Source organism: Macaca nemestrina, chromosome 8, assembly GCF_043159975.1.
Source record: "Macaca nemestrina isolate mMacNem1 chromosome 8, mMacNem.hap1, whole genome shotgun sequence".
NCBI lineage: Eukaryota > Metazoa > Chordata > Mammalia > Primates > Cercopithecidae > Macaca > Macaca nemestrina.
The window spans coordinates 90721021-90746154 of record NC_092132.1 but is presented as its reverse complement, the minus strand read 5'-3'; the positions used below and the strand labels follow the sequence as shown (position 1 = coordinate 90746154).

The following is a 25134-nucleotide window of genomic DNA, read 5'->3' as shown; positions in this document are numbered from 1 at the left end:
TAGGCAGGAATCTAGACCCAACATGGCGTTATCACCTGGCATGGCAGGCCCTTTGTTAGGACTTCCCGCCCTTCACTTCCTGCTAAGACTCTCAGCGTGCAAAAAAAGCCCGTGCCCGCCAAAAACCCCCACTCTGCACAAGCTCCTGTTCATGTAATTCCTCAGAAATCGAAACCTAACTCAGGAAAACCGAAACCTACAAACCCTGCCTACCTCGCCCTATAAAAGGCCCCCCGATACCCACCCCGAGCACGACTTCCTCGGCCCTCCTCCTAGGGGACCGTGAACCTTGCCCACGAGCCCAATAAAGGCTACCTCTGTTCTCATCTGCCTCGTATCTTCTTGCTCGGCTCCCCATTACATTACAATATCTAAATATTTGCTACTTAGATAAAGAGATTTTTGAAGAATGTTCTTAGTACACATAGTTTGGGGTCTTTCTGAGTATATTTGTATAGTAAATTACAAGAGTAAAATAGTTACATTAAAGAATATGCACATTGTAAAATTTCATAGATATTCTCAAGCTGCCATTCAATAAAGGTATATGAAACTTCACTGATGTCAAACTGTGTGAGAAAGCCCATTTCTTCACACTCCTATAACACTAGGTGTTTTAAAACCAAAGATTTTTGTCACTCTGATAGATGAAAAACAATGTTTTGATTTGCCTGTCTTTAGGTATAAGGGAGGTTGAGCATATTTTCTATTTCTTGATCACTTGTGTTCTTTCTCTTTTTTAAATAAATTGCCTATTCATATTCTTGTCCATTTTTCCATTGTGATATCCATGTTTAGTTTAGTTTTGTTTTATTGATTGTATGAATTGTTCGCAAATAAAGGAAATTTGTCCTTTTTCATTTGTGTGGCAGTTTAAAACAATTTTACCTTTTGGGTTATAACTTTTACAAGTTTTGTTTATTAATGTTTAAAAAAATCAACTTATTGAGGTATAATTTACGTAAAGAGATGTACTCATTTTAAATGTAAAATGTGATGAGTTTTGACAGTCGTGTTCACCTGTATAATTAACATCTCAATAAAAATACAGAACAATTCTATCCCAAATAGTTTCTTTGTGTTCTCTGAAGATAATTCCACCATTCCTGGCCCTAGGAAAGAACTCATTTGCTTTCAGTTATACTGCCTTTTCCTAGCAGTTCTGTGGAATCATGAAGTACATACTCCTGTGACTAGGGTTTTGATCAGCATGAAGCTTAAGATTCATCCAAATTGTTACATCTATGAGTAGTTTGTGCCTTTTCATTGCTGAGTTGTATTTATTATGTAACACATTTTACTGTAGAGTCATCTTTTGTTTGCTGGGGTTTCTGTAACAGATTACCACAAACTGAGTAACTTAAAACAACAGATTTATTCTCAGAGTTCTGAAGGCTAGAAGTCTGAATGCTGTCTCTAAAGACTGTAGGGGAAGATCCTTCCTCACCTCTTCTCTGGCTTTTGGTGGTTGCCTGCAGTTCTTGGCATTCTTTGGCTTGCAGCAGGATAGCTGGAATGTCTGTCTCCATCTTTGTGTAGCACTCTTTCTCTGTCTCTGTATCTCTTCTCTTCTTATAAGGACACTAGTCACCCATTACAGTTTGCTTTCTAGCCCTCGAGCATTCATGTCCTTAAGTGCAAAATGCATTTACTGCATTCCAATATTCCCAAAAGTTTCAACCATTCCACCATCAACTTTAAATTCAAAATCTCATCTAAATATAATAATTTCACAAAGTCCCAAATCGCATTTTATATATTATCAAAATCAAATATGGGTGAGACTCTGGGTATAATGCATCTTGGACCAAAATTCCTCTCCATTGACAGATGTGTGAAACTAGAAAACAAATTATTTGCTTCTAAAGTACAATGATGGGACAGGCATAGGATAAGCATTCCCATTCCAAAAGGAAGAAACTGAAAGGAAAAAAGGGGTCACGTGTTCCAAGCAAGTTAGAAACCTAGCAGGGCAAATTTCATTAGATTTCAAGGCCTGAGAATAATCCTCAGTGGCTTACTGCTTTGCTCTCTGGGCCCTACTCAGGCAGCAGCCCACCCACTCAGCCCCCAAGGGCAGTGGCTTTACCCTCTCTGGCCCTCACAGTCATTTGTCCCATCTCTGTTTCTTTCATCTGATGAAATAATATTCTCCAAAAACCTTGTTGGTCTTCTGTGGATGCCAAAGGGGTCTGTACCATTAGACACAATTGTTCTCCACAGATCTTTCCTGGGTAACTCCATCTATTTATGGCTTCTGCTGAGATGGCTGATTGGATCAGTGAATCACATTAGCAAGAGGTTGTTCAGGCACACCCTTGGCCTATTTCCAGAGCCTATCTAGAACTAGCTTTAGGTGTTTTATACAGCAGCACCCTACTTCCTATTACCAAATCTTTTTCAGTTTCCTGGGACTGCTGTAAGACAAGTACCACAAATTGGTGCCTTCAAACAACAGAATTTATTCATTCATAGTTCTGTAGGCTAGAAATCTGAAATCAGGGTGTCAGCAGAATTAGTTCCTTTGAGTGCTCTGAGGGACATCCTGTTCTGTGTGTCCCTCCTAGCTCCTGGTGATTTCCAGCAGTCCTTGGTGTTCCATGATTTGTAGATGTATCATGCTAATATCTGCCTCCATTTTCACATGACATTTTCCCTGGGTGTCTCTTTTCTGAGTTGTATTGGATTAAGAGCCTACACTATTCCAGCATGACTTCATCTTAATTTATATCATAATTACATCTGCAATGACCCTATGTTTAATTAGGGTCACATTTATAGGTACCAGAGGTTAGGACTTCAACATATCTTTTTTGAAGAGAGAATTTAACCCATGACTAGCCTGTTGATGGACATTTGGGTTACTCCAGTTTCTGGTATTGTGAGTAAAATTACAATGAAAATTCATGTACAAGTTTTTGTATGTTTTTATTTCTTTGGGTAGATTACTAGAATGGAATTTCAGGAATATATGGTAAGTTTGTTGAACTTTACAAGAAACTGCCAAACTGTTTCCAAAGTATTATGCCATTTCACACTTCCTCTGGTTATGCATGAGAGTTCTAGTTACTCTATATCCTTACCTTGGTATTTTCACTGTTTTTAATTTTAGTTATTATATGTAGTGCTCTATCCCATAGTGGTTTTAGTTTATTTCCATTTCTCTAATGAGGAATGATCCTGAGTATCATTTTATGTTCTCCTGTGTTCTGTTAATACGGTGAATTACACTGATTGGCTGCTTAATGTTAAAAAAACTTGCATTTCTGGAATAAACTTGAAGATTATAGTTGATATGGTTTTCTAATATTTTGTTGAGAATATTTTCATTGATGCTTATAGGGGTTATTGCTCTGTAGTTTTCTTGTAATGTCTTTTCTGATTTGGGTACCAGAGTAATATTCTTCTCATACAATGAGTTGGGAACTATTCCAAAGGACTTATATAGGATTGATACTATTTTTTAGAATGGTTTGATAGAAAATTCACCATTGAAGCCATCTGGGCCTGAAGTTCTTTGTGAAAAATATTTACAGTATAAATTTATTTTTTTAAGAGGATATAGGTCTATTCAAATTTTCTATATGTTTTGTGTCTGTTCTAGTAAATTGAGTCTTTCCCCAGTCTGTTTGCTCATTAAATGAGTGGACAGTTTATATAAAGAAAAAAGGTGCTATTTTTCCACTACCTGCATTCTTTTTTTCTCCAGTTCATTTACTCACCCCTTCAACTCACTGTTTTTCAAATTGAGGCCTCGTGGTATATGTATATTTCAAAGACTTAGAATTTTGTCTATTTACATTTTTTCTCCCACAGCATTTCTGAGAAAACTGGGTTAGATGCTGTACAAACTCCTGAAATCTTCTGTCTTACTTGCCGTTTGACTTCTACTTTAAAAGATTATGGCATAAAGTTGTGTACTTTCTTTCTGCTGATGTTTCTTTTTCTTTTTATTTGGCTTCTTGTTGTTTTCTTCCTCCTCCCTACTTTCTCCTTCTTGTTCTCCCCTTCTTTTCTGTCTCCTTCTAATTTTTCTTATTTATTATGTTAGTTTTTCTGTGATCTGACCTCACCTCACAAAATATTACAATAAGAATATTCTGATGTTTTTCTCTTTTGGTATGTTGGCCTATTACCTCATATAGATTACAAGCTAACAGAAGACAATGACATCATCTTATGTTTTTCATCTATTATTCCCTAGACAGTGGTCAACTAGTAATGACCCAATGACTTGTTGGCTTTGTATTGATTGAAATGTAAGTTATAAACTGAAAGATGAATCTTAGTTCATGATCTTTAGATTCTATTCCAGTTTTTATGGTACTCCCTTGCAGGGTTAAGGTTTTAATAATTTAATGATTTAGGGAGGTGCAAAAACCTATAGTAAATGGACATCATATTTCATTATTTTTATTTTTATTTCCATTCTCTCACTTTTCAGCCTTTCCATCCTAGTTGTTGGAAAATCCAATTTCTTGATTGATTGATTTGGTCCTTGTACTTCTAGCAAGTATTGATTCTCCCCCAAACTCTTTTTGCTGCATTTCTAAGACAGAAGTGCAGTATTTCAATTTATTCAAAGAAGAACTAACATACCAGTTATCCTACAAAACATAGCTAGAATTTTTCTACCTCTATAGTTTGTAATTGCAATTTAACATTTTCTGTCACTGTTAAAGACAGACCATCCTTGACTAGTTTTTTAAAATTATGTTTTTACTTACTGATTGTCTACCAAGATGATTTGATAGACTAACATGGCTTTCCACTATGTGTAGGGCAAACAAAATATAGTTTTATATTTTAAAGTAGATTTTTTTACAAGCAGGCCAGGTGCAGTGGCTCATGCCTGTAATCCTAGCACTTTGGGGGGCCAAGGTGGGTGGATCATTTGAGGTCAGGAGTTCGAGACCAGCCTGACCAACATGATGAAACCTCTACTAAAATACAACAATTAGCGGAGTATAGTGGCGGGTGCCTATAATCTCAGCTATTCGAGAGGCTGAGGCAGGAGAATCGCTTGAACCCAGGAGGTGGACGTTGCAGTGAGCCAAGATCGTACCACTGCACTCCAGCTTGGGTGACACAGTGAGACCCCCTCTCAAAAAAGTAAATAAAAATAAAAAAATACAAATACAAACATACATTAATGTGTATTTATTGTACCATATAAATAAAATTTAAATCTAGCCTTTGGTTATTTATTTTGATGATGAAAATGGGAAATACATTTTAGTTCAAAGTTGGAAGAGAGGAAAACAGTCTAATGAGTAGAAAGAATGCCATTGAAGTCAGTCATTCTTAATTTTATTGCTTTGTATTCTTAATTCTTTTATGTAATCTTGAGGGTGTTCCCTAATTTCTCATTACTTCACTTTTGTTTTATTCCCTTTTTTTTTTTTTTGAGATAGGGTCTTGCTCTGTTGTCCAGGCTAGAGTGTACTGTCACAAGATCATAGCTTGCTGTGACCTCAAATTCTTGGGCTTAAGTGATTCTTCCACCTCAGCCTTGCAAGTAACTAGGACTGCAGGCATGCACCACCACATCTGGCTTTCATTTTTCTTATAGATCAGCTTTCTGATTCACTTGGTTTGGCTTTGTGTCCCTACCCAAATCTCATCTTGAATTGTAATTCCCAGGTATTGAGGGAGGATCGCAGGGGAGGTGGTTGGATCATGGGGATGGTTTCCCCCATGCTGTTCTCATGATAGTGAGTTCTCATGAGAGCTGATGGTTTTAAAAGTGTTTGACAGCTCCCCCTTCATGCGCTGTCTCTCTCTCCTGCCTTGTGAAGAAGGTACTTGCTTCTCCTTCACCTTCTGCCATGATTGTAAGTTTCCTGAGGCCTTCTCAGCCATGTGGAACTGTGAGTCAGTTAAACCTCTTTTATTTATGAATTACCTAGTCGCAGGTAGTAACTTTATAGCAATGTGAAAATGAAATAATACACTGATGTTTATTGCACAGAAACCTGGCAAAATTAAATCGAAATCCTAGGATATTGTATCATACCACCATGAATGTACTATAATGTTTAGTCAGTCTCAGTTTTGTTCACAATGAGCCATATGTTTTCTAGCATTGTTTTCATTTGTTTGTAGGTGATACAAAATATGCTTCTGTTTGTAGGATTTAGTTACTTTATTAATTGAGGATACTTAAAATAATAAATGAATAAATTATAGCAGATAACTTCCCAAATTCTACTCACCAATTCCAGTTTATATTCTTAATTATCATATAAATTTTTATTTTGGAAAATAAATATCTAAACTCAAAAAATATCCTAAAAGGCATTAATTCTCAATGTACATGTTACATGCCAGAGCTGAGAATATTGGAGATTTTTTTGTCAAAATATTGGGAGCTTCAAAGAAGTTGTTTAGTGACTCTCTTGGAGTCCAGGTATGACCAACAATAATATGGTAATGATACCACTCTAGCCTCACTAACGATCTTTTTGGAAATATTCTCACTGTCACATTGTAGGAAATAGTGATTTTATTGAGTATTTTAAATTCCAAATATAAATCTTCTATTATGGCACTTCTTCAGAGGAGATGAAGAATAAGTTTTGTCTATCCTGAACCCTCCTACTTTTATGATGACCTGTTGTTCTGAGTCTTCCATTTCTATCAGTTGCCATAATGCTGTATGTTATTTTTTCTTTTATAGGTAGTAACTGGAAAGTTTTTATAATCACCAGTGACTTGCCAGATGCAGGGACCAGCTCACAGATTTATATTATTCTGTATGGACAACATAGAAGTTCAGCCCCCATATATCTTTATGGAACAGATGGGGCTCGATTTCAGGATGGCCATGAAGACATATTTACTGTAAGTAATAAAGCTGAGTACAAGCTGTTAATGTAAGTGATACAGCTAGTAGGTACTTTGGAAGGAACGTAGTCTATCCTTTTAACAATACCATGTGCCCTGTAGAAGATCATTCAAAAGTAATTTATGGAAGTTTTTGCTCAAGTAGATTTAACAGAAGTAAATCTGCAATATGGGAAGAGACAGTAGCTAGACAGAAATACTAGATGGTAAGCATTTATTTCTATGTGGACAGACATCAACAGCAAGGGCTTATGCCTTTCTGGCTCTCCAGATAAGGCTCCAAGTCAAGTTCAAAAAACGAAAAATAAAATTATCAAACAAGGAAGGCAAAAAAGTTGACATCAAGTTGTTAATTATTGGTTTTTATTAGTTATTAGTTATCAAGTTATTAGACCATGGCTAGACACATGGAGATTAAGATCTAGAGGGAAACAGAGGTAACAAAGATGAAGCAGGGAGACCAGTGCCATGTTGTTAAACTGAAGTTGGATACATTAGCAAACAAAGGCAAGACTTGAAATGGGTCAAGCACCTAGCACTTATAGGTGCTTAGTAATGTCTGTTGAATAAATTAATGGATGCACAGAAGGATTGGTTTGAACCAGGTGGAGACAGTAAAATTACCATGAAAAAAGAGTGTCCTTAAGTATTGTAAGTCTTCATTGGACAGCCACCTCCATGTGATCCTGGGTGTTTGGTTTACTACAACCACAGGAGAGGCTGAACCATTTGGAAATGTTGTTCCCATTAGTTTAGTTTGATTTAACTTTTCCATCCTATATGAGTCAATATTTAAAGACACTCTTGTGTTTATAGTCACTAAAAGATTTTGTCGTTATTTTCCATGAGTAAGAAATAAAAATAGTCTGAGCTGTTGTTGTTGTTTTGCTATTTTAGTGTTTCTGTTTACTTTTAAATTGAATTATATATTCACATAGTTTATAGGGCTAAATAATTTTCAATTCTGTAATAAGAAAGGAGCACCCTTAACCCCTCATTTTCATAGTTTGATGCTTCTTTTTTCTTAATGCTGCTACTACATTTCAGCTCTTTCTGTTGTCACTCTTGCTTGAGTTCCGGAATGGCTACATTGATCTCTTGTTGTAGAGGTGATAGCTTCATTAAATGCAGTAATTTCACGCCAATTTTGATCACAGTTTCGTTTGTTCTAATGAATTGTTTTCTTGTGAGGGTTCTTAGGCAGACTGTTTTACATCTTCCTTTCCTTTTTCCTTGTACTTTCTTTGTATAGACTTTTCTTTTTTTCTTTTTTATTGTAAAATACACCAAAGTTACCATTAAAAAATTTTAAATTGTACCATTTAGTGGCATATAGTACATTCACAGTGTTATTCAACAATCACTATCTACTTTTATAACATTTTATTCACTCCAAAAGAAAACCTTGTTATGTAGTCACTCCCTGTTGCCTTTCTGCCAACCTCTAGCAACCTCTAATGTCTTCCCTTCCCTTTCCCTTCCCCTTCCTTTTTCCCTTCCCTTTCCCTTCCTCTCCCCGATTCCTCTCCCCCCTTCCCCTCCCCCTTCTATCGCCTCCCTCCCCTCCCCTCCCCTTCCTTCCTCTTCCCTTTCCTATTTGGATGTTTTAAATTTTTTCTTGTTGCTGAAATTGCTCTAGCTAGAACTTTCAGTACAGTTTTGAATAGAAGTAGCAAAAATTATTATCCTTGTTTTGTTCCTGATTTGGGGGAAAAGCTCTCCATCTTTTACCATTTAGTATGATGTTATCTGTGGGTTTTTCTCATGATGAGTGTCCTTTACCATGTTCAGGAAGTTCTTTTCAAGTTCTAGTTTGTTGAATTTTTTTTTTTTTTTAAATCATGAAAGGGCATGTGATTTTGTCAAATATGTGTGTGTGTGGGGGGGTGGTTTGGCATCAGTTGAGATGATTGTGTTTTTCCCCTCTATTTTATTTACGTGGTATATTAGATTGATATTTGTATGTAGAACCAATTTCCATTCCTGGGATAAATCCTAGTTTATTATAAAGTATAATCTTTTTAATATGCTTCTGGATTCATTAGCTAGTTTTGTTGAAGATGGCACAGTGGTTTATAGTTTTCTTGTTATGTCTTTGACTTTGTTATCAGCATAATGCTGACCTTGCAGAATGAGTTAAAAAGTATTTCCATCTCTTTTTTAGAAGTGTTTGGAATTAATTCTTCTTTAAATATTTGATAGAATTCACCAGTGAAGCCTTCTGTCCTAGGTTTCTTTTTCTTGGGAGGTTTTTCATTACTGATTCAACCTCTTTACCTTTTATAGGTCTATTCATATTTTTTATTTCTTCGAGTCAGTTTTGGTGGTCTGTGTGTTTCTATAGATTTGTCCATTTCATCTAGGTTATCTAATTTGTTGGCATACTGTTGCTCATAGCATTCTTTTATAATCCTTTTTATTTCTGTAAAGTCAATAGTAATGTCTTTTCTTTTATTTTTGATTTTAGCAATTCTCTTTGCTAAAATCTAGATAGGCTAAAGTCTATCAGTTTTATTGATGTTTTTAATAAACAAATATTAATTTCATTTATTTTGTTGTTTTTATATTCTCCCTTTTGTTTATCATCTATCTCTTTGTTCTACCAGCTTAGGATTTAGTTTGCCTTTCTTTTTCTAGTTCCCTAAGATGTAAAGTTAGGTTATTTATTTGAGATTTTTCTTCTTTTTTAATGTAGGTGTATATAGCTATAAATTTCCCTCAGAGCTCTGCTTTTTGCATATTTTTTGTATCTTAGATTTTTGCTTTCACTTATCTCGAAGTATTTTTAAATTTTCCTGCAGTTTGTGCTTTGACCTATTCGTTGCTTACAAGTATGTTCTTTAATTTACATTTTTTTTTTTTTCTGAGATGGAGTCTAGCTCTTTCGCCCAGGCTGGAGTGCAGTGGCATGATCTTGGCTCACTGCAACCTCTGCCTCCTGACTTCACGCAATTCTCCTGCCTTAGCCTCCCAAGTAACTGGGATTACAGGCACCCACCATGACGCCCAGCTAATTTTTGTATTTTTAGTACAGACAAGGTCTCACTGTGTTGGGCAGGCTGGTCTTGAACTCCTGATCTCATGATCCACCCGCCTTGGAATTTACACATATTTTGAACTTTTCAGTTTGCCTTATAATACTGATTTCTGGATTCATTCCTTTGTGTTTGGACAAGATACTCTGTATGATTTGTCTTTTTAAATTTTCAAGACTTGTTTTGTTGCAAAACATATGTTCTATCCTGGAGAACGTTCCATGTGTACTTGGAAAGACTGTTTTCTGTTGTTGGGTGGAGTGTTCTGTAGACGTTAGGTCTAGGTGGTGTGTAATGTTCAAGTCCTCTATTTTCTTATTATTTTCTGTACTTGTTTTGCCCATCATTCAAGTGGGGTATTGAAGTCTCCAACTATTATCAAAGAGCGCCTGTTTCTCCATTCAGTTCTGTTAAATTTTGCTAATTATATTTTATTTATTTTATTATTATTATTATTTTGAGACAGAGTCTTGCTCAGTCACCCAGGCTGGAGTGTAGTGGCAGGATCTTGGCTCACTGCAAGCTCCGTCTCCTGGGTCCATGCCATTCTCCTGCCTCAGCCTCCCGAGTAGCTGGGACTACAGGCGCCCTCAACCAGGCTTGGCTAATTTTTTTGTATTTTTAGTAGAGATGGGGTTTCACCGTGTTAGCCAGGATGGTCTCGATCTCCTGATCTCGTGATCCACCCGCCTCGGCCTCCCAAAGTGCTGAGATTACAGGCGTGAGCCACCGCGCCCGGCCTGCTTATTATATTTTAGTACTCTCTTGTTAGGTGTGTACATGTTTATAATTCTTATCTCTTCTTAATGAATTGACCCCTTTATCAACATATCATGTCCTAATCTGAGCTGTTTTTAAGTGGACTTTGTGAAATTATATTGAAAGTTGTTCCCTTGGCTCTTCATAGATAACAGTTGGAGACATTGGAACACTCTTTAAAATTCGTATTGGGCATACCAACTCTGGACACTCGCCTTCCTGGCACTGCAAGGAGGTAAGGATGTATCAACACTTTCCCATTCTTTGCAAAATCCTCTGCATATTCCTCTCAGGAGTCAACTCATCATGCCTATAATGAGTTGATGGAGTCCTGTACCTTTTTAGCTTGTGCTTTCCTCAAGGCAGAAGTATCATATGTCCTTAATAATTAATTAATTCTTAATTGATTGAGGGAGGCACCTTAACCAAGCAATTCTTTCACCTCTTTGCAAAGAAAAAAATGCCTGGGACTCTGGATAAACTCATATAGCTTCTTGATATAGTTGCACTACTGATAAAAAGATGACTAGCTGTATGTTATTTGCTTCAGAAATGTTGTAAAGATAGACCACTGTGTTGATGAAATAATAGTCTACTAGAATTGAATGCCAGCTCTGAAATTTAGTCTATTCATGCTAAGCAGGAAAATGCCCCTTGAGTGTTTTTAAGATTAAAAAAAAAAGGCTTAAATTTTCTACATTGTTCAGCATGAAACATCCACTTATTACCATGATTGTCAGTAAATGCAGATCTCCAACACTGGAAATCATAGAGCTTGTCATCCATTTTTGTGTATGGTGTATTTACATCTTCTGTCATTTCAAAATAAATGCTCTTTAAACAAGTTCTCAAAATGTGAAGAAAATCTCATCATATTCCTGATATTTTTGGCAAACTTACTCTTCTTGAGTTTTAACATGTGGAAGAATTAATGAAAAATTCATAGAAGATGAGTAATTCCTTAAAAACATTAAAAAATTCCATTAGCAGGAGTATATAGTTGTTAATACCATCTTCTTTATGTTAAAGTTACAAGGATTCTGAAAGCAGAATGAAAAAATTTACCTTATGAAAATACAGAATGTTGAGGTTATATTTTAAAATTCAAAATTACTACCTGGCTTCTATGTGAAATGCTCTCTTTTATGCTACATAGAGCTTTTGAAGTATAATATTCAAATTGATTCTTAAGTGATCATATGTGACAATAATATCTTTTTTTCTTCCCTCTCAGTGAGGTAAACTAACGTATGAAAATTATCATTAATCCTCCTGCTATTTCATTTGATAGCCAATATGCAAGATTACATTCATTATGAACTTGGGATGCTGAGACAAAACATTTTGTATTATAGAGGAATGATATAAAAATCAGGCTGAAAATTTCTATTGTCTTTCTCTCTATGGCAAGTATTCTCTCACTGCAAGAGAACTTTGCCTAAGGTTTACTCTGGCTCTTGTTGAGTACCTGTGAAGAAGAGACACATTCTTGATTCAAAGTTTCATTCTGCCGGGCGCGGTGGCTCACGCCTGTAATACCAGCACTTTGGGAGGCCGAGGCGGGCGGATCACAAGGTCAGGAGATCGAGACCACGGTGAAACCCCGTCTCTACTAAAAATACAAAAAATTAACCGGGCGTGGTTGTGGGCGCCTGTAGTCCCAGCTACTCGGGAGGCTGAGGCAGGAGAATGGCGTGAACCCGGGAGGCGGAGCTTGCAGTGAGCCGAGATCGCGCCACTGCACTCCAGCCTGGGCGACAGAGCGAGACTCCGTCTCAAAAAAAAAAAAAAAAAAAAAAAAACAACAAAACAAAGTTTCATTCTGAATGTACAAAAACTGTTATCCAGTTTATCCATTTTGCAAAATTAGTTGAAATTTTTCTGTTTAATTCTTATAATACAGTTTAGAAGTTTAAAATTTGAAATTTTATTTTATTTTATTTTATTTTATTTTATTTTTTTTGAGACAGAGTCTCACTCTGTCCCCCTTGCTGGAGTGCAGTGGCCGGATCTCAGCTCACTGCAAGCTCCGTCTCCCGGGTTCACGCCATTCTCCTGCCTCAGCCTCCCGAGTAGCTGGGACTACAGGCGCCCGCCACCTCGCCCGGCTAGTTTTTTGTATTTTTTAGTAGAGACGGGGTTTCACCGTGTTAGCCAGGATGGTCTCGATCTCCTGACCTCGTGATCCACCCGTCTCGGCCTCCCAAAGTGCTGGGATTACAGGCTTGAGCCACCGCGCCCGGCCATAAAATTTGAAATTTTAAGTAAGCCAACTTGTATGGGGATTTGAACAGAATCACTGATTCCATAATAGCAACAATAATACATTTCCATAAAATAACCACATTGCTTTAGAAACTTAATCTTGATTTTTTTCAAGTTCAGTTAAGGAAGTTTACAAAATTAAAAGTTCAAAATGTTAGGTTATTTTCTGCTTCTCAAATGATCAGCTTTGGGCCTTAATTAAAATGGTCAAATCAGACAGTCTTGGCAGTAGTAACCTTGCAAACAATAGTTTTTCTCACTGGTTCTCAGGAAGCCTTTCTAAAAGTGACATTACATTGTGTCAGAATCACACTTAATATGCATTTATAAATGTGAATTCCTGAACCTGTCTGAGACCCAGAGACCTTAGTAGGAGCAGGTCCTGAAAATCTGCCTTTTTTTCCTTTTTGAGACAGGGTCTTTGTCTGTTGCCCAGGCTGGAGTCGAGTGGCACGATAATGGCTCACTACAGCCTTAACTTCCCAGACTCAAGTGATCCTCCCACCTCAGCCTCTCAAGTAGCTGGGACTATAGGCATGCACCACCACACCTGGCTAATTTTTAAGTTTTTGTGGAGACGGGGTCTTGCCATGTTGCCCTGGTTGGTCTCAAACTCCTGGGCTCAAGCAATCTGCTCACCTTGGGCCTGCAAAGTGCTGGGATTACAGGTGTGAGCCACTGTGCCTGGGTGAAAATTTGCCTTTTTAACAAGGTGATTTTAAAATCATTAAAGTTGAAAATCTCTGATTTAAGGAATTTTCAAAAGAGTAAGATTAACTTAATAGTTAAAATAACACCTCACTGAAGCTTTTTTTATTTCTAAAATTATTTTAATGAAAAAGTTATCTTTCTGTAAACATTTCATTATACTACAAATGAAACATCTGAGTCCATTACAGAACACTTCTGAATTCTTAAACATCAGAAAGCATAGTGAAGTTTTAAAGTAATTTTGAATATTTAGATAGGCTAACAATCCTTACATTACCCTTGCACACTGGCATGCTTATTCACTATTTTGTGACATCAATTACTGGAACTCCAAGAGATACTGTAAAAGAATAATTGTCCTCTATTCAGAAAAGGCTAGATTTTAGTATCAGAAAATATAGTTTTTTACTTTTTGATGATTTTCATATTTTTCAGTTCCTACCAGAAATTATTAACATTCTTGTTTAACTCCAGGATAAATGGATTAGGTGTAATAGGTGACCATATAAATGATTACTGGTTGAATTTTGTTCATTGCTAAGGATCCAAGGGGGGAACCATATCAGTTTGAATCTGTGGTGTATGAAATCTGACCTTATGCTAATATTTATAAAATTACTTTAAACCAAAACATCAATTTCTAAGTTGAAACAGGGAAAAATATATTTCTAAAAATGTAAACGTTTCTTTCTAAACAGGAAAATATTAATGACATAAGATTTGGGAAGAAATTGCCGTGTTGGAAATAAACATTTCAAAATAGAGACGCTAGAAATAGAAAATTTATCTGGGTGCAGTGGCATGTGTCTGTAGACCCAGCTACTCAGGAGGCTGAGGTGGGAGGATCACTTCAGCCTAGGAGTTGGCAACCATCCTGGGCAACATAGCAAGACTTTGTCTCAAAAAAATAAAGAAATAAATAGAAATAGGAAGATTTTTAGATAGAGGAAAGAAATGCCATTGTACTTGAGATGGCAGGAAAAGAAGAAATTAGCACTGTCAAATTATCAACAGTTTCTCATATTAAAAAAAGTTCTCTGAGCTAAGTGGCAGTCTTGAACCAAAACTTATTTGACACTTTGATAAAGCATTCCTACATTTTTGAAAGTAATATTATTGTTATTGTAGATACAATTGCATAATATGAATTCTGGAAAACAGTTTTATGTTCCTGTTCAACGATGGTTTGCACGAGATCAAGAGGATGGGGAAATCTGTCGAGAATTTCCTGTTTTAAGTAAAGGACAACCCATCCTTCCAGGTAGGAAAGAGTCAACTCCAGGCAGCACAGATAAAACTTGTTTGCCTAAATACTGAAGAACAGGGAACCAATAAACACATGTTGAGTAAATGAATGATTAAGGACTGCCAGTTTCTTATCACTTACCTCTCTGATGTGGCAGCTGCATCTAAATGCTTTTTAGTTGTTTCACATGCCAACATTCAGGAATATGTTCTTGTCAACAGCCCTATAGGAAGGTCGGCTGAAATGCTTCTTAATCAAAACAAGGAAATTAATTCTTAGGCGGTCATGAGAAAAATTGAATGTCAAATGAAGTTCCTCCAGGGCTAAGAAATGCAAGTCAATATATACTTTTCCCACCGGGCTCTCCCTCATTTTTGAAACTTTAACTATTTGATTAGGAAATAAAAACACAACTGCTCAATGACATTCTAAATGTCTGGCCAAAAGCAGAGATGTATTCAAGCCTTGTTTAAATTTATGGCTGATAATAGGCTCTTTTTCTACTCAGGGTTAGGTAGTCACCGCTCCCTAGCATAAGAATTCAGTGTGGCTGTCCATAAGAACTATTTGCTCTTGGGTCTGCTGGCCTCTGCCTTGGAGAAGAAGGGGATAAGGGCATGTGAGATTATTAATTGGCAAAAAATGGATTTTTCTCCAATCCAGACTGTGTTCTATTAAAATGTCATGCTTTAATTTTCTAAATAAATAAATAAATATATAAATGAGTAATAGTAGTCTTATCTGACATTAGGCTTAGGTCCATACCAACCTGTCTAGTTTTTTGAGGGAACGTAGACTGGCAAAACATTTGCATAGATTGATGATTCCTTTGTGGTTTTAAATTAAGGTGCGATCACTTTTCTTAAGTTTCTGAAGTTAAAATATTTTTGAAAAGAGGTGAATAGCCCTAGTTACTGAAAAGTGAAGCATGAGCATTGTTCTCACCATTCATAAGTATTTTTTTCACCATTTAGCAGCATTATCACTATTCTTCCTCATCAGCCCACGTGTTTCACCTGAGGAGATGTTTGCCAGGTGCCCTATTCCTACCCATTGTTGGTAATGATGTAGAGGTCACTTTCTGCTGCTGCTTCCCTCCATTTTTAACTGTTAAAGTTCTACTCAAGGAAGGCACACTCTACAAATATCTTCTGATTTTACTTGTCTTTTGTGTAGGGCTTGACCCTTATGGTTTATTAATCAACATTTTTCTTTTCAGTTTCAGGACATGGCTTGGTATTCTAACCATACCCTATCATATGCTATCTGTAAACTTGATAAGCCTTTAGTTATCTAGGTCAATGGTAGATATAGCAAATGATAATTTACCCTTGCCATATTTTTATCTAATATTCTAGCTAAGATTGACACTGTGTCTGAAATGATATCATTACAAACAAGTAACACCCTTTGCTAGAGGTAGACATGTAAGTTCTAAGTAGTACAAATAACGAAAGCTGGATTAATGTCTCTTTTGCTATATTTTATTCCTTTAAGTTTATAAAAAGTAATGATAGTTATTTATCATTTAAGACAACAGTAACTCTAAAAGTGTTTGCCCAGTTTACCAGTATACCATCATGTGTAACTGAAAAAAAAATTTGTTGTAATTATGGAGTTCCTAAGATAGGAATTACCTATCTTAGGTAGGTATAGGTATAGGAATTATGGAGTTACCTAAGGATAAAGGTTCCTAAGAAAACACCAAAAGTGGGCTCACAGGCTGTGTGAGCTACTTTTAAAAAAATTTTATTTTTAATTGTGATAATTAACACAAACATTAAATTTACTACCTTAAACATTTTTAAGTGTACAGTTCATTTGTGTTAAGTGTATTCACATTGCTATGCAACAGATCTTTAGAACTTCTGCATCTTACAAAGCTGAAACTCTATATCCATTAAATACTAATTCCCCCCAATCCCCACCCCGCCACACTTCTCTTAGCCCTTAGGAACCACATTTCTACTTTCTGTTTCTATGATTTTAACTACTTTAGATACATCATATGAGTGTAAGCATACAATATTTGTCCTTTTGTGATTGGTTTATTTTACCGAATGTAATGTCTGTGGTATAGCATGTTAACAGAATTTTTATTCTTTTTAAGACTGCGTATTACTCCATCATATGTATATACCACAATTTCTTTATCCATTCATCTGTCAGCAGACATTAGGCTTGCTTCCACCTTCTACCTATTGTGAATAATGTTGTAATGACCATGCGTGTGCAAATGTAAATATCTCTTTGAGATTCTACTTTAAACTCTTTTGGATGTGTATCTAGAAATGGGGTTGCTGAATTTTATGGTAATTCAATTTTTAATTTTTTGAGGAACCTCCATACCTTTTTTCATAGTAGTTGGACAATTTTACATCCCACAAGGGTTCCAGTTTCTCTGCATTCTCCCCAACACTTGTTTTTTTTTCTATTGATACTGGCCATCTTAATGGGTGTGAGTTGGTTTTTCATTGTGGTTTTCATTTGCATTTCTGTAATAATTAGTGATGTTGAATTTTTGTAGGCTTGTTGGCCATTTGTATATATTCTTTGATGAATTGTCTATTCAAGCTCTTTGCCTATTTTTAAATTGGATTGTGTCTTTTCCATGTGTTGTTGTTTAGTTGAAGGAGTTCCTTATTTTTTCTGGGTATTAGCCTCTTATCAGATACATGACTGGGAAATATTTTTTGCAACTCCATAGGTTGCCTCTTTACACTAATGATTGTTGCCTTTGCTGTGCAGAAGTTTTTAAGTTTGATGTAGCCCCATTTGTTTGTTTTTGTTGCATGTGATTTTGGTGTCATATCCAAGAAATAATTGCCAAATTTGATATCCTGAAGGTTTTCTCTTAAGGTTTCATCTAGGAGTTTTATGGATTTAGATTTTTATGGTTAGGCCTTTAATCCATTTTTAGTTAATATCTATATTGATGTAAGATAAAGATTCAACTTTATTATTATTATTTTTTGCATGCATGTGGATATCCAGTTTAGTCAACACCATTTATTGAAGAGACTATCTTCCTCCTTGTGTGGTCTTGGCACCCTTGTCAAAATCATTTAACTGTATAATCGAGGATTTATTTCTGAGTTCTCTATTCTATTCTGTTAGTCTGTCTGTCTTTATCCCAGTACCACACTGCCTTTATTACTGTTGCTTTGTCATATGTATTAAAATCAAGAAGTGTTAGGCTTCATCTCAAGATTGTTTTGACTATTCAGGGATCTCTTGGCAATCTATAGGAATTTTTGGATTTTTTCCTATTTCTGTAAAAATTGCTGTTGAGATTTTGATAGGGACTGCATTTAATCTGTAGATTGCTTTGGGTAATGTAGACATTTTAACAATATTAAGTCTTCTACAAACATGGAGTGTCTTTCCATTTATTTGTTTCTTTAATTTATTTTAATAACGTTTTGTAGTTTTCATTGTACATATTTTTTGCTGCCTTGGTTTAGTATTAAGTATAGTATTTTATTGTTTTTGATGCTATTGTAAATGCAGTTGTTTTCTTAATTTCTTTTTGTATTATTCTTTGTTAGTATATAGTAATGCAGCTGCTTTTTTTTTTTTTTTTTTTTTTTTTTTTTTTTTTTTTTGAGACGGAGTCTCGCTCTGTCGCCCAGGCTGGAGTGCAGTGGCCGGATCTCAGCTCATTGCAAGCTCCGCCTCCTGGGTTTACGCCATTCTCCTGCCTCAGCCTCCCGAGTAGCTGGGACTACAGGCGCCCGCCACCTCGCCGGGCTAGTTTTTTTTGTATTTTTTTAGTAGAGACGGGGTTTCACCGTGTTAGCCAGGATGGTCTCGATCTCCTGACCTCGTGATCCGCCCGTCTCGGCCTCCCAAAGTGCTGGGATTACAGGCTTGAGCCACCGCGCCCGGCCTGCAGCTGCTTTTTGAGTGTTGATTTTGTTGTTTTAACAATTTTTGTATGTGTGGAGCACTTTAGAGTTTTCTACATATATAACCTGCAAACAGCAATAATCTTGCTTCTTCTCTTCCAAGTTGGATATCTTTTGTTTGTTTTTCTTGTTTTAATTGCAATACCTGGAACTTTCAGTCATACGTTGAATAGAAATGATGAGAGTGGGCATCCTTGTCTTTTTCATGATCTTAGAGGAAAAGCTTTTTTTCTTTCATCAATAAGTATTGTGTTAGCTGTGAGCTTTTTATATATTGCCATTATTATGTTGAGATAGTTTCCTTCTATTCCTAGTTTGTTGAGAGTTTTTATCAAGGAAGCATGTTGGATTATAAGAATGTTTTTTCTGCATCAATGAAGTTTTTTGTTTTTTGGCTTTCTTTCTGTTAATGTGGCATGTTACACTGATTGATTTTTGTATGTGGAACCATCCTTGTATATCTAGGTATAAATGCAACTTGGTCATGCTGTATGTGCCAGGGGTAGGAGGGGGAGCTTCGCCATGTGAAATGCCATGAATTTTCCTACTGGTTTCGATGAGGTTCTTTTTGTCTTTGGTCTTGCCTGGGTATAGGAACCTCTTAGGTGGTTTCTGGGGTTCTCACAAAGGCAAATGTTCCAAGTATTGTTGTTATGATGGTATCTCTGTGGGCAAATGTGGGTCTAGGGTTTGCATCATCTTGCTGATGCCCTATGGGTACTTTTTTAAAATATGCTTTTTAAAATTATACTTTAAGTTCTAGGGTACATGTGCACAACGTGCAGGTTTGTTACATGTGTATAATGTGCCATGTTGGTGCGCTGCACCCATTAACTTCTCATTTACATTAGGTATATCTCCTAATGCAATCCCTCCCCCCCCTCCCCACCCCATGACAGGTGCTGGTGTGTGATGTTCCCCTTCCTGTGACCAAGTGTTCTCATTGTTCAATTCCCACCTATGAGTGAGAACGTGCAGTGTTTGGTTTTCTGTTCTTGCGATAGTTTGCTGAGAATGATTGTTTCCAGCTGCATCCATGTCCCTACAGAGGACGTGAACTCATCCTTTTTTATGGATGCATAGTATTCCATGGTGTATATGTGCCACATTTTCTTAATCCCGTCTGTCATTGATGGACATTTGGGTTGGTTTCACGTCTTTGCTATTGTGAATGGTGCCACAATAAACATACGTGTGCGTGTGTCTTTATAGCAGGATGATTTATAATCCTTTGGGTATATACCCAGTAATGAGATGGCTGGGTCAAATGGTATTTCTAGTTCTAGATCCTTGAGGAATCACCACACTGTCTTCCACAATGGTTGAACTAGTTTACACTCCCACCAACAGTATAAAAGTGTTCCTATTTCTCCATATCCTCTCCTATGGGTACTTTTTAATGAAACAACTATTTTATATTTCAGTTTACCAGTAGAACCCTGGACAAATGTGTCAATTAATTAAGAAAACTTCAATTCATTTTTGTTATATATTTGTCTTTTAAGTTCTTACATGGACAATAAAAGAAGAACACCTCTGATTAGAATAGCACAAAGATGATAGACCACTGTTACTCTGATTCCCCTCCTCTTGTTTTCTTTCTCCAATTTTATCATAGTTATTTGGTATTTAAAAAAGGAAAAATGAAAGTTTGTTTAGAAAAATAATGGGAAAGGCTGGGTGTGGTGGTTTACACTTGTAATCCCAGCACTTTGGGAGGCTAAGGCAGGTGGATCTCTTGAGTTCAAGACCAGCCTGGGCAACATGGTAAAACCCCATCTCTATTAAAAAGAATATATAAAATTATATATTATGAATATGTAATATAATAATGTTATAAATTACATTATTATATATACATGATTTTATATATATATACACATATATATGTGTGTGTATATATATAAATATTAGCTGGGCATAGTAGCACATGCCTGTAGTCCCAGCTAGTCAGGAGCTTGAGGAGGGAGGATCACTTGAGCCTGGGAGGTTGAGGATGCAGTGAGCCGTGATTGTTCCACCGCATTCCAGCCTGAGTGACAGAACCAGACCCTGAATTAAAAAAAAAAAAAAAAAAAAGAAAAAATGACAAAGAATGGAGAAAAGTTGTCAATCTTTAGAAAAGGATTGTCAAGTTTACAATCCCAGAAAGTAAATAAAACTTCCCTCAATAATTCCTACTTATAAACCTTCTGCATGAGCTGAGGAGGGAATGGAATATGAAGGAATATTAACTGATGTGAAAATCCAGAGGATGGAGCTGGTGTGGAAGGGCAGTGCAGGAATGTGTTTGAATTCACAGAACTCTTGAATTATAATCTTTTTATCTTCTTCTGGTACTTCATGCCCATGAATATTAGGTATTTTGTCATTACCCTACAGGTCCCTGAGGTTCATTTTTTAGAAAACGTATGTTTCTGTGTTGTTAGATTGGATGATTTCTGTTTATCTGTCTTCAGGCTCATTTGTGCCTTCCTCTGTTCTCTTCAGTCTGCTCTTGAGCCTATTCAGTGAGTTTTAAAATTTGCTTATGATGTTTTTTTTAGTTCTAAAATTTCTATTTAGTTATTCTTTAAATTTTCTATTTCTTTGCGGGGATTTTCTGTTTATCCATTGGTTTTAAGAGTGTTCATGATTGTTTGTAGTAACATTTGTATCCTGACTGCTTTAAAATATTTGCCAGATAATCAGTACCCATGTCATCTCAATGGTGATGTCTCCGTTCTCTTTTCCCATGTGAGTTGATATTTTTCTTGTTCTTAATATTCTGATTATTCTTATTATATCCAGGGCATTTTACATATTATTATGTGAGACAGTAGCTCTTACTTAAATCCTAAGGAGAATGTTCATATTTTTGTTTTAGTATACAGTTGACTACTGGTTAATTTCAGGTTGTAAATTCTAACCTGCCTTCTGTGGGCTGTGGTTCCAATGTCAGTTCAGTTCTTAAAATCTCTACAGTTCTTGGATCTTTCTTTTGGTGCTTTGCTTAGAAAACTGAGTCTTTAGTTATCCTGTTGTGCTGTGCACTTCTTCAGTCTTCCTGTTTGAGAAGGAAGACCCTATTGAAGCCCAGTTCCTCCAAACAGAAGAGAAAGTTCTCTCCTTTAAAATGTTGGCTCCAATGTACTCCTCTTCCCAGGCACAGGGATATAAGAAAATAGAGAAATGCAAGTAAAAAAATAGTAGCATGTCTGCATCTTCTCTTCTCTATATTTGAGGAGTTCCCTTTCCTGCCTCCTGAACCAAAACTAGAGGGCTTCTACCGAGCCCGCATATCTGAGGTCCCGGTACCTATTTCCAGGTCTCTGGTGCATTGAATCCAGGCTGGGGGACTGTGGAGGAGGAAAAATGGCAAACTCACAGATGCTTGGTGTTACTTTAAATTTTGGTCTTCTTCCCCATTCCTCCTGCCGCTGTTCACGTTTTGACCTTCATATAGCTGTTCTATGCATTCTGTCAAAGTTTTACAGCTGCATTCAGTAGGAGAGACTGGGTGGTGCATGTTACTCCGTATTACCTCGAACTAGAACTCTTGATTGGATTTCTGTACAGTAGTCTCCACTTGTCCATGGTTTTTCTCTCCTTGGTCTCAGTTCTTCAAAGTCAATTGCTGTCCAAAAATATTAAATGTAAAATTCCAGAAACAGACAATTCACAAATTTTAAGTTGTGTCCCGTTCTGAGTGTGATGAAATCTCCTGCTGTCCTGCTCCATCCTGCCCTGATGTGAATCACCGCTTTCTCTAGTGAATCCATGCTGTATATGCTCTCCGCTTGTGTGTCACTTAGTAGCCATCAACTGTCACAGTATCGCAGTGCTTGTGTTCAAGTAACCCTTATTTTACTGAATAATGGCCTCAAAGTGCAACAACAGTGATGCTGGCAATTTGGATATTTCAAAGAGAAGCCATAAAGTACTTCCTTTAAGTGAAAAGGTGAAAGTTCTTGAATTAATATGGAAAGAAAAAAAAAGTATGTCAAATTTGGTAAGATCTGTGGTAAGAACAAGTTTTCTGTCTGTGAAATTGTGAATAGTATATTGTTATAATTAATCAATTTTATTGTTATTGTTAATGTCTTATGGTGAACTATACTGTATTATAAGTATGTATATGTAGAGAAAAACATAGTATATATAGAATTTGTTACTATCTGTGGTTTCTGGCATCCATTGGGGATCTTGGAACTTTTCCACCATGGATAAGGGGAGATTTCTGTACGTAATTTTCTATTATATGAGCACTGCTTGGCACTTAAAAAGGTTTTTTTCTTATGTTGTCAGTGACAATATATGAAGTGAATGTGGCAACGGGTGAGCTATGGAATGCTGGAACAGTAGCAAACGTCTACATTTCTATCCATGGGGAAAAGGGAGATACAGGATCCAGACAACTATTTAGATCGAAGAACTCTTTCAATTTTTTAAGAGGACAAGTAAGCAAAATACCTGTTGATTTTAAAAAGATTAATCATGGTAAAACACATAAAATAAGATTTACTGTTGTAACTATTTTAAGAGCATTTTAAGTGCACAGTTTAGTAATGTTAAGTATTCACATTACTGCGCAACAGATCATCAGAACTTTTTCATCTTCCAAAATTGGTAATCTAGTAATTAACAACTCCCCATTTCTCCTTCCCTTCAGACCCTAGTAACCACCATTCTACTTTCTATTTCTGTATTTTTACTTCAGATACCTCATGTAAGGGAAATAATATAGTAATTGTCTTTTGTGACTGGCTTATTTCACTTAGCATAATGTCCTCAAGATTCATCCATGTTATAGCATGTGACAGTATTTCCTTTCTTTTAAAGGCTGAATAATACTTCCTTGTGAGTAAACAAACAAACTACATTTCATTTATCATTTCATCGATTAATGGACATTTGCGTTGCCTCCACCTCTTGGCTATTGTGAATAATGCTACTGTGTACATGGGGGTGCAGCTATCTCTTTGAGCTCATCTTTTCAAATTGTTTTTGATACATATTTAGAAGTGAGATTGAGGGATCATATGGTAGTTTGTTTTTAATTTTTTGAAACTGCTATACTGTTTTGCATAGTGGTTGCACCATTTTACAATCCCACCAGCAGTGCACAAGGGTTCCAGTTTCTCCACCTCCTTGCCAAGACTTGTTAATTTTTTTTATGCACCCATCCTAATGGCTATGAGGGGATATCTCATTGCTTTCGGTTTACATTTCTTTATTTGTTAGTGATGTTGAGCATCTTTCATATGCTTATCGGCCACTTGTATATAATCTTTGGAGAAATGTTTGTTCAAATTCTCTGCCCATTTTAGGGTTGGGTTATTTGTAGGAATAGAAAACCAAATAGTGTATGTTCTCACTTATAAGTGGGAGCTAATTATAGGGTACTCATGGACACGATGAGAGCAACAATAGATACTGGGGTGTGGAGAGGGATGCAAGAGAATGAGGCAAGGATTGAAAAACTGTTGGGTACTATGCTTAGTACCTGGGTGATAGGATCCTTCATATCCTAAACCTCAGCATCACACAATATACCCAGTTAACACACCTGCACATGTACTGCCTGAATCTAAAATAAAAGTTGAAAAAGAAAAAAATTGGGTTATTTCTTCTTTTTTGTTGTTGAATTGTAGAAATTCTTTGTTTATTCTGGAACTTAAGCCTTTGTATTTCCTCTTTGTTGAATTTCTAACTTGGTTCATTCATTGCTCTCCTGACCTCAGTATCTTTGTGACTGTTATTTTGAATTCTCTGTTGAGTAAATCACTTAGTTCCATTTCTGGAAATTAATCTTGTTCTTTTGTTTGGGACATATTTCCCTTTTTTCTTCATTTTCTTTGACTTTCTCTATTAGTTTCTATGAATTAGATAAGACAGCCACCTCTCCCAATCTTGTGAGACTGGCTTCATATAGGAAATAGAACCTCACCGATCAACTTGGCAGAGATTAAGTGCCTTCCAAACTTTTGTATTTGTCCCAACTACTGTCTTTGTTTTTAGTGGTCCCCAGGAGTTTAGGGTGTGCCAAGTCCTGTCAGTGCCCTAGAGATAGGTAAGATAGAAACCAGTCTCTTGAGAAGCAGCTGGAAAAGTTGGGTTGCTAGATGTGTGATCAAGTTCTGTTTTTCCTCAGGCAGAACCTGGAGTTTATCTCCCATTCACTCTGCATTAAGCTGCAGAGAGGATCTGTGGCAAATGCCTGCACTCCTGTTCAGACCACACCGTTGCATTGCTCTCTGTTGCCCCCAAGAGCCTAGCAAATGCTCAGTTCCATCAGTTCTCAGAGACAGGTGGGTCAGCTGGAGACTTGTTTTATCACTGGAATGAACCAGGGGAAAATGCTGTATGAAGTGTGCAGACACTC

The 25134-nt window shown here is 36.5% G+C and overlaps 1 protein-coding gene across 3 annotated transcripts in view; it reads left to right on the top strand.

The window, feature by feature from the left end:
* Positions 1–25134, top strand: part of LOC105482286 (RP1 axonemal microtubule associated) — a 328970-nt gene that overhangs the window by 72185 nt on the left and 231651 nt on the right. For all 3 annotated transcript variants that reach the window (XM_071068238.1, XM_071068237.1, XM_071068236.1), the window contains 4 exons: positions 6680–6843; positions 10789–10875; positions 14745–14877; positions 23058–23209. In XM_071068238.1, coding sequence (XP_070924339.1) covers positions 6680–6843; positions 10789–10875; positions 14745–14877; positions 23058–23209 — 536 coding nt within the window. The remainder of the gene's footprint in view (positions 1–6679; positions 6844–10788; positions 10876–14744; positions 14878–23057; positions 23210–25134) is intronic.